The 15716-nt window shown below is 38.7% G+C and overlaps 1 protein-coding gene across 1 annotated transcript; it reads right to left on the minus strand.

Moving 5' to 3' along the window:
- Positions 1-715: 715 nt before the first annotated feature.
- LOC139714878 (uncharacterized) lies at positions 716-15297 on the minus strand. The gene is made up of 3 exons (XM_071626527.1): positions 14042-15297; positions 5758-5826; positions 716-1485 (listed from the first exon to the last, which is right to left on the minus strand). Exons 1-3 carry the CDS (start codon positions 14163-14165, stop codon positions 1193-1195), a joined length of 486 nt encoding a protein of 161 aa, XP_071482628.1. The 5' UTR covers positions 14166-15297; the 3' UTR covers positions 716-1192.
- Between the last annotated feature and the right edge of the window lie 419 nt (positions 15298-15716).

Here is a 15716-nt window from a genome sequence, read left to right on the forward strand (position 1 = left end):
AGAATGATAGAACCTTGGAGATTATCACAAGGGCACAGAAATTCTTCTCCAATAGAAATGAGAACGAACGTGTTGCGTTCACTGGCCTAATCAATAATAGAAACGTAAGCAAGGGCTCAAAACACAGAGAACATCTTTTAAAGGTCTTCATATCAACCTTCACGATCCACAGAGCAGTGGAAACAGAATCATTTGCATGACACTTGCAGCTTTGCATTTCATTGTTTTGTTTGGTCACAAGCGAATAAATTTGTCCCTGCTGCCAGTACCCCTCTGATATTAAAGCTGATGCTAATGACTCGTACAGTATGAACACTTACGATTTGACGAATGGTAAAGGTGCACAAATTGCAAAGTTATTGCCAGTACTGGCTGTTGCATTTCTTCATTCATTTGTGTGTGTGTGTCTGTGTGTGGGTGTGCAGAAGGCAAACATGTAGGTTTCACACCTGTAAATCAACTGGTCCTGTTTCTTTCCAGGCCCTTTCACACCAGCTCTACGAAAATATTTACATCAATCACGGAAAAAATCAATACCAAATATGGGATGCCAACAGCTTTAGTTATTGTACAAACATGCCAGCTGGTAAATAGCAGAAAGAGCTTTATAGGTTTACTTGATGAAGGTGAGTTCTTCAACAAAGTCCCTTTGATTTACAGACTGGACACCCATTCATTGAAATTTAGGACTGTATTTGCTTCCATGCAGCTCCGCAAAATTCAAAGCAAAGTCAAGTGGAGAACACAAAGCACTATACGTCATGTTAGCAAGTCTAAATTTTCGCAAATCGGGACTTCCCGACGGGTTCACGAGTGGTCAAATTCGCGATCATGGAGTTGGAGTAAAGTGATGACTGGAGAAATGCATAATTATGTGCACATCACATCCATATTGGGAGGAGAATCAATACTTTCTAGTGTCTTCAAATTTGCAAATAGCACCTGACTCGCGAAATTCACAAAAATAAAAACCTCATGAAATATTTGGCGTATACAGTACCATATGTCTTAAATAGCACTTGCATGGCTTTTGAGAAGGACTGAAAAAAGGACTATATTCCCTTAGAATTGACAGAATTGAAGTGAAGCAAGAAGGTTCCATATGACAGCAAAAACGTAGCTGTTTGAACGTTTAATGCTCATTTATATGTTTTGTTTGGGTTGCTCTCAGGTACGAGTCTCTATGGAAAATTTATTCACAGGTGTGGTAGCCGAAACATGTGCCGCGGTGCAGCCGAATTGCTTTTACCTTCCGGTAGAGGTCATCCCAGTGATAACCTACCATGATGAGCTCCTGCTGCTGCTTCTGGTGCTGCTGGGCCAGCTGCGTCTGCCGCTCCTTGAACTGGGCGAACAGCATGTGCTGCTGCAGCTGCTGCTGCTGCTGCAGCGCCATCCACTCCTGGGGCAGGGCCCGCGGGTCGCTGGCCACGTGGTCCGTCGGCACCTGGCTGCCCAGCTGAACCTGGCTCGAGGCAACATCACCTGGGGTGGTAGTAGTGGTGGTGGAGGTGGTGGTGGTAATTGTAGGAGTGGTGGGGGTGGTAGTAATGGTGGTGGAGGTGGTGGTGGTAATTGTACGAGTGGTGGGGGTGGTAGTAATGGTGGTGGAGGTGGTGGTAGTAATTGTAGGAGTGGTGGGGGGTGGTAGTGGTGGTGGAGGTGGTGGTGGTAATTGTAGGAATGGTGGGAGAGTTGGGGCAGTCCACACAGAAGTGGTAGTAGTAGTATTCGGTGTATCAGTGATGGAGGCGGAGGTGGTGATGGAAATAATGGTGGTAGTGGTGGTGGTGGTTATGGTGGTTGCATGAATGGTTTCATCGTGTATGTGGTTGTCCAAATGTTGGTGATAATGTTGGTTGTTGAGATGAAGGTGGCAGTAGTAGTGTTTGAAAAGGTTGTAGTAGCAGCCGTTGAAGCATTGTTTTGGGAGGAGAGGGAGTTGGTTAGGGTAGTGGTAGAGGCAGTGGCATGATGATAGTGGGAGGGGCAAGGGAAGACGGGAGAAGAAAGATAGAAAAGACAAGAAAGGTTGAAGGATGCTGCAACAAGATTGATACATAATTCTACTTTCATGTTTCTTACAATGACATTCATCATTCCAGAGTCCTTTGTGTCGCAAACTTTGAAACGCACACCAGCAACTGCCATCAACACCAAACGTTGAATTCATATCACTCACTTTATTACCTTAGAAAAAGAAGCTTTCTTTTGTTGGTTCATGCACTTTGGTTTCATTGGGGAAAAAAAATAAAATGTTAATCAAACAAATGCTACTGGAAATACTCCTTGACTCCATAAAAACCTGACACAACTTCCGTCAAGGATTTGAACAGTTTACTGACTAACAACAACTGCAACAAGAAAAAGATACCGTAGTCTACATTTATAACTCAGCAAGATATCACACATTATATGTAAATACCATAAAAGCACACACCTCCGGTCCATTCATTCTTTTCTGGGGTTATGGTCGATTTGACTTGGCGCGCTGTCAGGAAACTTTGGTCTTATCAATTGTTTACTTCAACACAAGGTAAATTCTTCCCACTTTATATATAGTTCATTGCCTAGCCCCCACAGTAGCAAAGCCTTGTCAGCAGCACACTGCCAAACAAATGGGTGTAAGACGAGCATTTGGCTGCCCCTGGCCTACAGCCTACAAGTAGAACTGAGGGGACATGATCTACTTCCATTCAAATACCTCTTACTGAAATTAGATCAATAGCACGCCAGAGGTAAAAGACAACACACAGGCAGGTTTACTGCTGCTTCTAAAATATACCCAGGCCTTAAAGGGATCGTATAGTTTTGTTTGAGATCTAATTTCAGGTTTCTAACAATTTTTGGTCAGATAATGAGAAACCAAATATGAAATAAAAAAGAGCACGTAATTCCATGAGGAATTCAACGTTTATTTGATGAAAATTGGTTTTGAAATGGCTGAGATATCCAAAACAGAGCCATTCTAATAAAGTGTGGGACCCACACTTTTTTATGATCGCTTTGTTTTACTTTGTTTTTGGATGTTTCAGTCACTCTAAACCCGATTTTCATCAAATAAACTTTGAATTCCTCTTAGAATGGTATGCTCTGTACTATTTCATAAGTGTTTTCTTGGTGTGTTGCAAAAAGTTAAAAGCCCAATTCTCATATCCACCAATACTGTACTATCCCTTTAAGATGTTCACAATTGTCGCACTTGAGCCAATCTGATTCAGAGACACAAAATTTTGTATGTCCACACTTAAAAATGTTCAGTCACAAGCCTACAAAACGCAAGCTTTTAAACAGCAGGTGATGCTGAAAATAATACTGGTGGGTGGTGTTCCCGCCACAGCAAAACGTATGGAAGTTGAGTGCGTTCTGCACACCTTCCATTACGACTTCAGCATCAAGTTCTACAGAGTGTTACATGGACTACAATCTCCTGCGCAGCAAAAGGGCCCTCAGATGCGCAGGTTTGGAAAATCACAAACAATTATGATTGCACCATGCAAAAGAACTTTCAAAACTCTGTCAAATGTCACATAGAAAATTTGTTACATATACTATATCATAACTTGTTCACTGTTAGCATAAATTGTAAGTGTGTCATTACCTGCCATGTGTCCAGAAAAGGACAATGGACCTGATATATCATGTTACACTAACATGTTCTTTATTTTGTTCTTGTCTACCAATAAAGACATTGATGATTACAACACATGATTTTCAGAAGAAAGTTTACGCTAAGGCCCTTCTGCCGGACAGGCAATGGATTCACAAATCTCATATGTTCACACACTGACATAATCGTAGAGCAATGCTCTGGCGTGCCAGACATGTAAACTGGAATGACTTTTAGGGGTAGCATCATATTTCCTGCTGGCTACTAAATCCAAGCTCTGGAAAAACAGAAGAAGAAGGAACTCTAGTAGCTGTATAATATTACGGCAGCAATAAAACCAATGACTCGCATTCTTATTTGGACCTTGTGAAGAGCATCACTTGTTTGAACGCATTAAAAGGTGGTGGTGGCTTCTTTTATTCCGTTGAGGTGCTATGACTTTTAAACCTACACAACAACAAAACATTGACCTGCTATGAACATTGAACATTAATTACATGACTTTGTTCTTACAGTTTTGTGATGTATATAATGAACAGCCAGCATGTATTCCTAGTCGGGAATTAATAGGCTGCAGCAGGTTATGAATATATTCGCAGGAAGAGGCACAAAAGCAACATAAAATCTGCAAATTCCTCAGCATACCTGACACAAAGTTGCTGAAACTTTAAAGTGTATCTTTGCCCAAAAAATTATTTTTGATATGTGAAAGAGACACATTTTAGGAGTCCATTGCACCAACTTTCAGAGAAAATGGGTCATTAATTGGTGAAATAATGCATCTGAAAGTTTCTAAACTACAAAATAGCAGAAAGAGATTTAGAGGTCTAGTTGATGAAGGTGATGGGTCTGGGAGGCAAGACTACAGCAAACCCTATTGTTTGCACTGGATTACAGAACCACAGCGGTTCCTGAATCTCCCAGACACAGTGTGTTTGGAAACTTTGAGATGCATCATTTCACTAATTAATGACCCATTTTCTCTGAAAGATGGTGCAATGGATTACTGAAATGTGTCTCTTTCACATATCCAAAAATATTTTTTTTTGGCCAAAGATACACTTTAAGTCTTTAATATTACGCTCAAGAAGCATATTAAAAGATCTGACTACCTGTTCCCATTTCATCTTCAAAAATAAAACTTTAAAGAAATATTATATTTAACATGTTTAGGTTGTTTGAATACTGCAAAACAAATAATTCTTTCATCAAAATTCTGTTGAAATTTAAGAACAAAAACAAGACATTCTCTCCTGGCTAAAGGTATGCACCTAGACTCACCACATTTTTAATATCATATCAAGTAATATGATTTTCTATTCATATTTTTGCCAATGTCGAAATACCAAAGAAATACTACTACTACTACTACTGATAATAACATGAAATCTATACAAAATATCTTAGTTGCTCAAAGTATCCATGACAACTTTGCAGGAATATAATGCCAATGACATGGTAAAGACAGCATATATTATCTTGCTCTTATTTGACTGCTTTTCATAAAAGGAAAATCTTCTTCAATTCAAACTGTACATTTCTGCACAAGTAACTTTATCAATTCAAGGAAATATAATAGGTAAGTGTACTCTGATGTGACATATTATGTTGCATAGAAACACTGGGCGATATCTCAGTTGTGAAGTCATAGCATTGCACTGATGTCAGTGTGAACAACATATCTTTTCCCTCATACATGTATATCTCTGAGAAATATATGAGCAAACATTGTCACTTGCTTTTCAAAAAAAAAAAAAAGAAGCACAGTCTGTGTTTCATGATATTACATCTATGCAGCATATAATTGCTATTAATACAAATTTTGTCATTCTCGCTTTGATAATTTATGTGAGATCCTGCTCATGCGCATATGTCATTACATCCAGTGCATTGAAAGTCAAGTGATACATGAGGAGAATTTCAGGCAGAAAATTGTCTTTTCGGTTCTATATTAGGAATTTTCGACTCAGAATTTCACTTTTCAATCTTCATGTAATTACTTTGTGATTAGTCTTGGAAAAAAATCATTCGGGACTCATTATGAGCGAGAATGCAAATTTACAGACAACAATTTTTCACCGTTCTCATCAAGTACCAGCGTTTCAAAAAAAAGAAAAAAGAAACAAACGATAAAGACGAAAGAATACCTTTGAGATGCATGTTGCTGATCTGGCTTGCGATGTTGACCGCTTCAGAATTTGGGCCTAAGGCTGCTTCTGGAGTGGATACCACACAGACAGGATAGAGAAAGAGGGAGGGAGAAGCAAAAACAAAGATAAAATAACTGAGATAGTCTTGTCTTGTGCTTTCAATTAATAATACAGCAATGACACACAAAAGGCTGAAACCAACACTGAGATAATGTAAACATATAAATACTGTATATTATATATATATGTATATTAATATATTATATTAATATATATATAAACACAAAAAGAATAACCACAACAACAACCCTGAATCAGTCAGCTTTGCATAACTCAAGATACTCTGTACCTGGGACCCCTTCATAAAACTTGTCATCAGTGACAAGTTGTCATAGATGTGACAAGCTACTGAAATCCTTGCATCTGATTGGCTGAGAGCAAATCTTTCATAGAAATGTGGCAGTTGTCACTAATGACAAGTTTTATGAAACGGGCCCCTGGTCTATACACTTAACAAATAGGCCTGACTGTTCATGGAAATCAATGTCTGACTATTAAAAGGACCAGTGCAGCAAGTCGAGCAATGTGAAAATCTCTTCTTACGCTACAAAACATTCACACTATCACAGATTTTTAATGAGCTAGATGAATACCGCAATCTCTGTATGTGTAGCACCGCATGACTTAATTTTGGAAAAGTACGGATTCGGCAGTCTCTCTATTTTTACCCCCCCCCCCCCCCCCCCCCACAAACACATACAATGCGTTGTTCCTGAATACTGAAGAAGCTTGTCTGGAGAAGTACAAATCTAAACAATGCATCATACACAGGTCAGTGCAGTGTGTAGGATTCAACACTGTAAAGCAAGAAATATTCGCAGCATGAAATTTTCGCGAATTGGAACCGTTGGTCTTTTTCGCCGCATCGGTTTTTCACAAATTGCCTCTGGCATCCAAATATATTACAATTGTATAGCGTATATAGACACAAACTTTCGCATGCATTTTACTTTCGCAAATCTTGGCTCTTGCGAAATTAAAATACATAGCAAACATTTCTGATGTTAAGTACCCTGTGTTAATTTTTCATATGCTCTGATCGTGTCTCTGTGTTCAAACTGCACTTCCAGCTCAAATTTCCCATTTGGTTTCAATCATGTGGTCATTATCCATATAGTATTTATTATGAAGGCAGAAGCTCGCAAGGAAAGGAGCTTGTGTAGGGAAAGAAACAAAGTTCCGAGTCATTATCATTAGATACTTTCACAAAGACATGGAAACAGCTATTGGCAGACACTCTATTATATCATGAACTGCTCATTCCTGAAGGAAACCAAAAGAAACATGACTATACAACTACCACGATCATCGCATGAGCGGAAGAAACTAATTGATTCAGAACTCCCATTAATTTCCTAGAAATGATAATGACCAAAACAAGCCTGCTGCCTTCCCGTGTGCGTGTTTAATACCAGGAAATTTACATCAGGTGCCCATTTCATTTGCGATTGCTTGAATGCTGCTATAATTGCGGTAATGAATACCATGGTAGTGACTCGAATCCTACATCTGATTGGTTGCTGCATGAATGCTGCCATGACAACTGCAATCATTGTAACTTGCACTCGTGGTAAAGAGCTTTTGTTTAATGACATCATAGCATCAAGAGCAATTCTTGTTTGTTAAACAAGATGTTTACTACCACGGCAAGTGTCACGCAATCTCATACGTACACTGGCACTACCATTCACCGAAATACACATTGCTGTTGCTAGGCAACACTTCACACTGACTGACGGAACACAAATACTTCCAGTTGGGAAATCCCACCCCCACTATCTTTCCTTTTCTTTTTGACTTCCGGACAGGTGGACTTATCCGTGCTTTTGGAGCAGGTGACCCATATTCTACAAGCGTGGTTTTCCAATACATCCATATTTCATTCAGATCACAGAGATATATCGCGTACACAAACAAACACAAACACACATATGCACATACCGATACTCAATTTTCCTCCAAACACACTTTAAAACAGGGCCCTGATCATGCTCTGAATACTACACAGGCTATTGCTCCTTCTTCCCACTGAATAGCATCTGACATTTCAGATAATGCAGCATGACTTTGTTACAAACCGCACATAAAATCTTATATCTTGATAGTCCTTTGTTCAAACAATCATGCATTCTAGGTAAGGTGGACCCCCCCCAAAAAAAAAAAATAATAATAATAATACTAATAAAAAAATAAATAAATAAATAACAGTAACACACTTGTTTATAAACATCAAAACCAAATAGCTAGACACTTGAGGTGCTGGAGATTCTCAAGATGGATACTGGTATAAAAAAAGATATGATAATTTCCATTTCTCCACTAATTGAGAGTGCAAATGAATTCATAGACCTTTCCTTCTCAAGAAGCATGCAAGACTCCAATCATGAATGCTATTTTGAAACAACAAGAAGTTGAGAAATCACAATAGACATGCACATTATTGTTGTGCTCAGGCCTCTGTTCACATATGATGTGCAACTTCTCCAGAGAAATATAGTGGCTGCAGAAGATGACGAGGATGACATAGAAAAAAGAAGAAGAAGAAGAAGAAGAAGAAGAAGAAGAAGAAGAAGAAGAAGAAAAGGAAAATGATAGGGAATAATTCCAAGACTTTGATTGGCCCTCGGTATTAAGTGCTACAAGATCAAAATTTGATTACATTCCTCCTAAGCCAGTTTTCCCTGTGGCAATTCAGACAACAATGATCTCTGTTGTTTCAGGCTAAAACAAAGGATTCAAAAAGTACAAAAAATGACTTTTACCCTAGCCCTACAACCAAGCCCCTCCCTCCCCCCCCCCCCCCAAAAAAAAAAAAAAAATGAACAACATCAAGCTGGGTACACCACAAAAGAAAACATTTTTCATCATGTATTTAACACAGAACATAGGTCTCATAGGTGACTGGATCTATGGCGCATGACAAAAAACATGCTGCTGCTCATAATTTAAGTAGGAAGGTCGGTGACGTCAATGCCTTGTTGCCTCAAGAGGGGCATAGGACAGAGTGAGAGAGAGAGGGAGAAGTTAGCCTGGTCTGTTAGGTTTGTTACTGATCGGTATTATGTCCTATTTATCAACACATAATGTACACACACTGGAAGTGGAGCAATGTACACCTTGGGAGACAATAGTCGCAAAACGTCTGAGCACAGGATCCATACAACAAACCTCAGTCAGGAGGTTCTCAACACAAACCCTGCCGCACTCCCTCCCTCCCTCCCGCGACTGCACGGGCAGGCCAGATGCAATAGCAATCGAATGTGCTGAACAACATTAGTCCAACCCGTTCCCCCTTCACACGACATCATCATAAAGATTCTGACACCCTTTTAATGGGCCAACTCGTTTGAATAGTCCTTACATCTAAAGGTCAGTTTATGCACAAGAGTGGTAACGGTGCCGTGAAAATGACTACCGTGGGGTAACCGACTCCCATCACGCAGTCACCAATTCTTAAACTCGATAACATACTGACATTGGTATTGCAACTGACAAGTTGATGTTAGCAACTGACATGTTGATGTACACAGCTGGATAGCAAGATATACATGTAGTCTTATTTCCAGACATCAATCAAAGTCAGGCATACCTATCCAAGTGATGTTACGGATCTTTGTGTAGTACTGTCTCCGCGATCATTCCCACAGGGCATGTACCTGCAGTAAGCTTTGAATTCATCTTGGCATTTGATCATATATCACCTGTCCAGTTTGGTTAATATCAGGAGCATCAAGATGAAAAGTAATGCCCAGCCTACAGTTTATACGTCTAGAAACATGGAATAGCCATCGAGTGTGTCAAAGCATGGCCAACACCATTTTCTGTCTAGAAAAGTGACTGTCAAAGCAACACTTGCATTTTTACATGGCCAGGTGTTCCTTTCATGGAAGCATTTGCGATTATTGAAAAATGTAGCAGTTGCAGTTACCACGGAAATGATCTGATTACTTAAATTCTGATTGGTTGCTGCTTGTGTGCTGCCATAGAAACTGCAATTATCATTGCTTAGAATTGTTGTAACTTTAGGAGCTTTATAAAATGATGCACACAGCCCACATTTATCATGAATAGAGAGAGAAAAGTACTGTATGACGATGTAAATTGTGACCCCAATGTCATGAAACCTGTTTGCTTTCTAGCCATGAAGAGCCAGCAAAAGCAGACGTCATCACACATACATTTTGCGGATTCAGCAATTGCGGCAGCATTCATCACCACCGCTGCGTGATTCCTATCACGAAGCACACCATCATTTATAATAAATAGCACACTAATTCATCTTCAAGTATGCAAGCTCGTGTGATACATTTCTGTGATTTACAGACATTTATTCTGAATTGTATAATGAATGTTTTCCTGAAATAGAGGTTAGACAACGAAAACATATGCAAAGAAAGCCATGGTTAACTGCAGAAATAAAAAAATTGTGTAAACGAAAATATGTTTTGTTTAAGAAATATTTAAGAAACCCAATAGATAGTAGAAGGAAATTGTATAAACAATATAGAAATAAAATTAATAATATGATAAGAACTGCAAAACGAAATTATTATGATCTTAAATTCAAACATACTATGAACGATGCAAAAACCACTTGGAGAGTTATAAATGAGATATTGAGTAAGAAAAAAGAGAAAGCGTCGGTAAATGAAATTGAGTTTGATGGTAAGGTAATCACAAATAAACAAGATATATGCAATGTGTTTAATTACTTTTTTAGTAAAATTGGAAAAGAAATTCATGATAATGCACAGTTAAGCATATCTGAAAATGATTCTTTTAAAAAATATATGTGTGGAAAGGTCACTGATTCTTTGTTTTTTAGTCCTATAACAGTTTCATATGTTTTAAATGTAGTTTTTAAATTAGATGTAAATAAAGCAGCAGGGTATGACGGATTTAACACAAAAGTAGTAAAAACTTCTATTGATGCAATTCTGTCACCTTTGTGCAATATTTTTAATGCGTCTATTGAACAAGGTATTTTTCCAAGTGCATTAAAGATCGCCAAAGTGATACCAGTTTTTAAGAATGGTAATAAAATGTCTGTAAATAATTACAGACCTGTCTCTATTTTATCAATTTTTAGTAAAATATTAGAAAAAATAGTTTATGAAAAAATGATCTGTTTTATACAAAAACATGACATTTTATATCGGAGACAGTTTGGTTTTAGAAAAGGGTGCAGTACATCACATGCAATAATTGACTTAGTAGATAAACTTGCCAAAGCTTTTGAAGATAAAGCAATAGTAGTTGGAGTGTTTTTAGATTTATCGAAAGCTTTTGATTGTATAGACCATTCTATTTTATTTGATAAGCTTAGTTTTTATGGTATACGGGGTATAGCAATGAAATGGTTACAGAGTTATCTGAGTGAGAGAAAGCAATATGTTTGTATAACCAATGTTAATTCACATTTTAGAGATATTCCAGTTGGTGTGCCACAAGGATCAAATCTTGGACCACTATTATTTTCAATGTATATCAATGATTTGCAATATGTAAGTGATATTTTATCTGTAATTTTATTTGCTGATGACACCAGCCTGTTTTTATCTGGAAAAGATGTTGTAACGATTAATGAGCTTATCAATACTGAAATGCAAAAAGTGCAATCGTGGTTTTTAGCCAACAAATTACAGATCAATTATACAAAGACAAATTATATGATTTTTAAATCTCGGAATGTAAATGTTGATGCGAATTCAATTAATATTATGATTAATAATGTTGAGATTGAGAGAGTCAAAAGTATTAAATTTTTGGGTGTTATTATTGATGAATGTTTAAGTTGGAAAGATCATATTAATCATGTTTCTTTTAAAATATCAAGAGTAATTGGAGTACTGCATAATTTGAAGCATATATTGCCTTTGAAAATTTTAGTGAATATCTACAATAGTATGATTTTATCACATTTATCATATTGTAATATTGTATGGGGTACTTATTGTGCAACGTATTTAACGCAGAAACTTTTTAAACTCCAAAAACGTGCAATACGTACAATAACTAAAACATATTATTTGGCACACACTAAAGAGTTGTTTTTAAAGTTGCAATTATTGGATATTTATAGTATTAATGAATTTCAGATTGCTTCTTTTATGTATTCCTTCACCAAAGAGTTATTACCTTATGCTTTTAATGATTATTTTATTTATAATTTTGATGTGAATATGTATGCTACTAGAAATTCCCATAAAATGTATATTCCTTTTTACAGATATAAATTCTCAAGAACAGTGATTTCATATAAAGGTCCTGTACTTTGGAATAATATGTTAGATAAGTTCAAACAGTGTTCCACTTTAAGTGATTTTAAAAGGAAGTATAAATTTTATTTACTACAGAAAAAATAATATGCAATATATTATGAGGTATTTTTAAGTTTCATTGATTGCCTGTTGTTTGTTCATGTATTGTTTGTTATTGTTGTTGGAGCTCATTAGCTTGTTTGTATTTGTATTTTTGAGTTTAGTACATGTATGTAAATCTTGTCATTACTTCTCTCTATCTTATTCTTGCCAATATTGTTCTCTACTGTCTTTCTTTTTGTTTCCTATATGTTCTATGATTTAAACACAATTTTTAAAATGCAAACTTATAAGAATAAGATGCAGTCCATCTAGGGTTTGACCTTTGACAGGCCAATGGCCTTTTGTCATTCCCACACATCTGCTGCAGTTATTACTGTTTTACTGTGTTTATACCTCACTGTAACTGTCCTTGTACTGCTTATGCTTTGTTTTGTGTATATTTCTGTGTTCTGTTCTGTACATTTTATACATACATGTATGTCTATCATTGTTTGTTTTTTGAAAGATGTGAAATAAATTGAATTGAATTGAATACATCGGTTTTGGCATTATGTCATATGTAACAAGTCTGTAACTCCTATTCGATAGAAACATCACACAGCAAAATATAACCAGTAGCATGAGCTAGGACACAATTTGTCCTAGGATTTGATATGGCTCTGACACTCACTTGTCATACTTCATGATGATGGGATGGGGTATAACTAGCACCTGTATGCATAAAGTGAGCAGCAGTTTTGTTTCCTTTTGATCCCGAACACACACCAGATGCATCCACTGTATACTGTATATAGGCATTACGTTTTGAATTTGTGCACTAATTTCTAGAGCCATGGACACAACCAGTCAAACTATGTGACATTGCAAATACTGCAGGCCTGAAATACTGTGATACAAAGTGTGTATAAATTTCAGTGACAGCTCCAACTTTTTCTCAACATTCTTGCAGCACAGTCAAGGGGAAAACACAAACACTCTGACTTATTTTGTTATATTTTATTTCACAGCCATCTGACTCTGAAGGGGTGTACATGCACATGAGGCACAACTTTGTACATTGTAGGCCTACCACTTCTGATTCAGAGGATTACCGGTAAAACATTCTATGCCCAAGCTCAGAAAAAGCTTGCCAGCCATAACCTTCAATGGCGCTGGGGAGCAAGGATTCCGCTTTCGCTACATGACACTTTGACAGACACATTGCTCATATTTATAACATACAATTGTACCTCCATGTAGGACCTATATTACGACCATTTAGCCATCGATGCAATTGATGCAACATAGAGCAATATATTGCTGGCCCATGCATGCCTGATAGAAGAGCTCATCTAATCTCAATTACACCTACTTCATAATGGGCATATAAGCAGCTGATGCTATTACTGATACAGTGGACTTGATCATTTTAGAGTAGTACAGCATTGAACATAGTAGCCTACACAATTGCTAGGAATAATAAGCACCTGTATGGCACACAAATAAAACAGAAAAAAAACAACACTGCCCTGGATTTCATTAACAATCCAACTTCTTTTTCAAGTGCCGTGTAGTGTACATTGCACTAAAGAGAAAAGTAAGTCTCGCGCTACTAAATGACAAGCTTCTGAATTGCTAAGTACACATCAAGAAACTGGTTGTTTGCAAAGCCTCAAAAGAAAGAGAGCTGAAGTGAAAATAGTTCTTTCTGGATGGTCAGAGTGCATTATCTTGTGCACCCTTTAATTTTCCCTGAAGAGGATTTTTTTTTTTCCCCATGACACAGCATGATGAAAATCAAGCAATGCTGGTAACTGCCATCATAGAGATGGCAAGTATTTCAAACACTATGCAAGCTTTTCACCGGCATAGAGCCCTCTTTTACAAGATGGCATCTGATGAGCATGAAAAGCACATACCTGGCAAGCCGGGTCCCCAGGGCACCGGTTTGAACTTGCTCATGGGGGAAAACTGCACCGCGGATTTCGTCGCCATTTCCGAGAGCTCCGCCTGAGTGGAATTTAGTTCCGTATCCGTTGGCATGCCAAAGGGTCCGGGCAATTGCGGGGACAGGGCATTCACGGGACGTCTCAATCTCGGTGTGGTCGCTCACCGACAGATGATGATGATCAGAGCTGTGCTGGTGATAGAGCGGTCGGATTTTTCCTTGCAGAGTTGCTGGCATGGACAGAATCTGCTGTTCTGCTTGCAATGCCAGTGAGTGTGAGGTGGACGCACACTCACACGCACCAACAAATACTCACGACAGTTATCGACTATGCCTGCCGAATGTCACCAGCACATTGTCGCATGGCATGGAACCAGTTCTGAGAAATCTGTTGAAGGCGCATCCGAAGGTTTGATACACAGCTCCTCCGCTCAAAGGAGAAAATAACATGCGGTTTATCCACTCTGAGTGCATTTAGAAAGTGGCGGCGGGATTGACAAGCTATGTGGCGATCATGTGCTTGAGAGTAGAAAAATCAATGTGCAACGACAATGGACAGTGAGGTTTCACGGAGAGGAACAAGGTCATATCAGTATTCACGGGAGTCCTGGGGGGTGATTAGTTCCACAAGTGAGGGACAATAGGACCAAAACAGCAGTGTACTCTGATCCCACTTCGCTGAAAGACGGCAGACACATTCAACAAAACAGTGGATTCGGGGAACTGCGAGTCTACACTTCAGTGAGCAAGGGAAGGTATTTAAAAAAAAGGGGGGGGCAGGAGGGGGGCCAGGAGAGAAGGCCAAACTTGCCAAGTCAGAGGAAGCAACCTGTCAACAAAGCTGGCACACAACTCTCACTGCCTGCAACTCGTCCAAGATCCTGCAACCTGATGCATGTTTTCCCTGCCGAAACACAACAGAAAACAGCACCACCGACTGGCGGCTTGCGGCCTATCGGGTGGCACAAGACGTTCACACAGTTGTAGTGTTCACATTCAGAGCAACACTGTAAAAGTCCATCTGGTAATCCAATTTCTGCCTTGCGGGGCCAGGCAAGAACTTCCAAGTAAAAACTTACAAACATTCAAAGGGAAACTTGTTTGTACACAGACGCCCAGCTTCGTAGTAGATGCTACGCTACATGTAGTGCGCACAAGTGGGCTTACAGTTGGAAAACAAACCAAAGCGAGAGACACGACGCTTGCCCTGGCGCTCGCTCAGACAGTCAGCCGAAGAATGCAGGGGAAAGCGAGTGACGTTGATATTTTGCACCGCTGAATGGGGAGAGAGAGAGCAACAGAGGAGGAGAGAGAGAAATCAAGAGGGAGCACGCACCGCACACACACACATACATGTACACACACTGATGCACTGATGGTCGTTTCTGTGGCTCGCCAATATAGTGAAGCACTGCTAGTGGCTGCTGTAATGCCAAGCACCGCTGCATATTGTGTGCATGCAGCCATAGTAAACAAATATGAGAAGGTATTTTTAAGTCATCTTGAATCTTCCTGTCTACTACCCCCTTTATATATCATATCTTTTGTCTGTTTATATCTCTCTCTCTCTCTCTCTCTTTCCCTCTCTTTCTTTCTTTTTGTACCTTCATCAAACTACTCGTCAATAAGTCATGTAGATACTATTC

This window comes from Diadema antillarum, unplaced genomic scaffold, assembly GCF_040938485.1.
Source record: "Diadema antillarum isolate AM-2024a unplaced genomic scaffold, OU_Dant_1.0 seq00002493_RagTag, whole genome shotgun sequence".
In the NCBI taxonomy this organism is placed as follows: domain Eukaryota; kingdom Metazoa; phylum Echinodermata; class Echinoidea; order Diadematoida; family Diadematidae; genus Diadema; species Diadema antillarum.

Coding starts and splice junctions, on each gene's coding strand:
- LOC139714878 (XM_071626527.1), bottom strand. CDS start 14,165: ATGCCAACGGATACGGAACTAAATTCCACTCAGGCGGAGCTCTCGGAA. Junction 5,827..14,041: donor CTGGGGACCCGGCTTGCCAG/GTATGTGCTTTT, acceptor TATCCACTCCAG/AAGCAGCCTTAGGCCCAAAT. Junction 1,486..5,757: donor CAGCAACATGCATCTCAAAG/GTATTCTTTCGT, acceptor CTACCACCCCAG/GTGATGTTGCCTCGAGCCAG.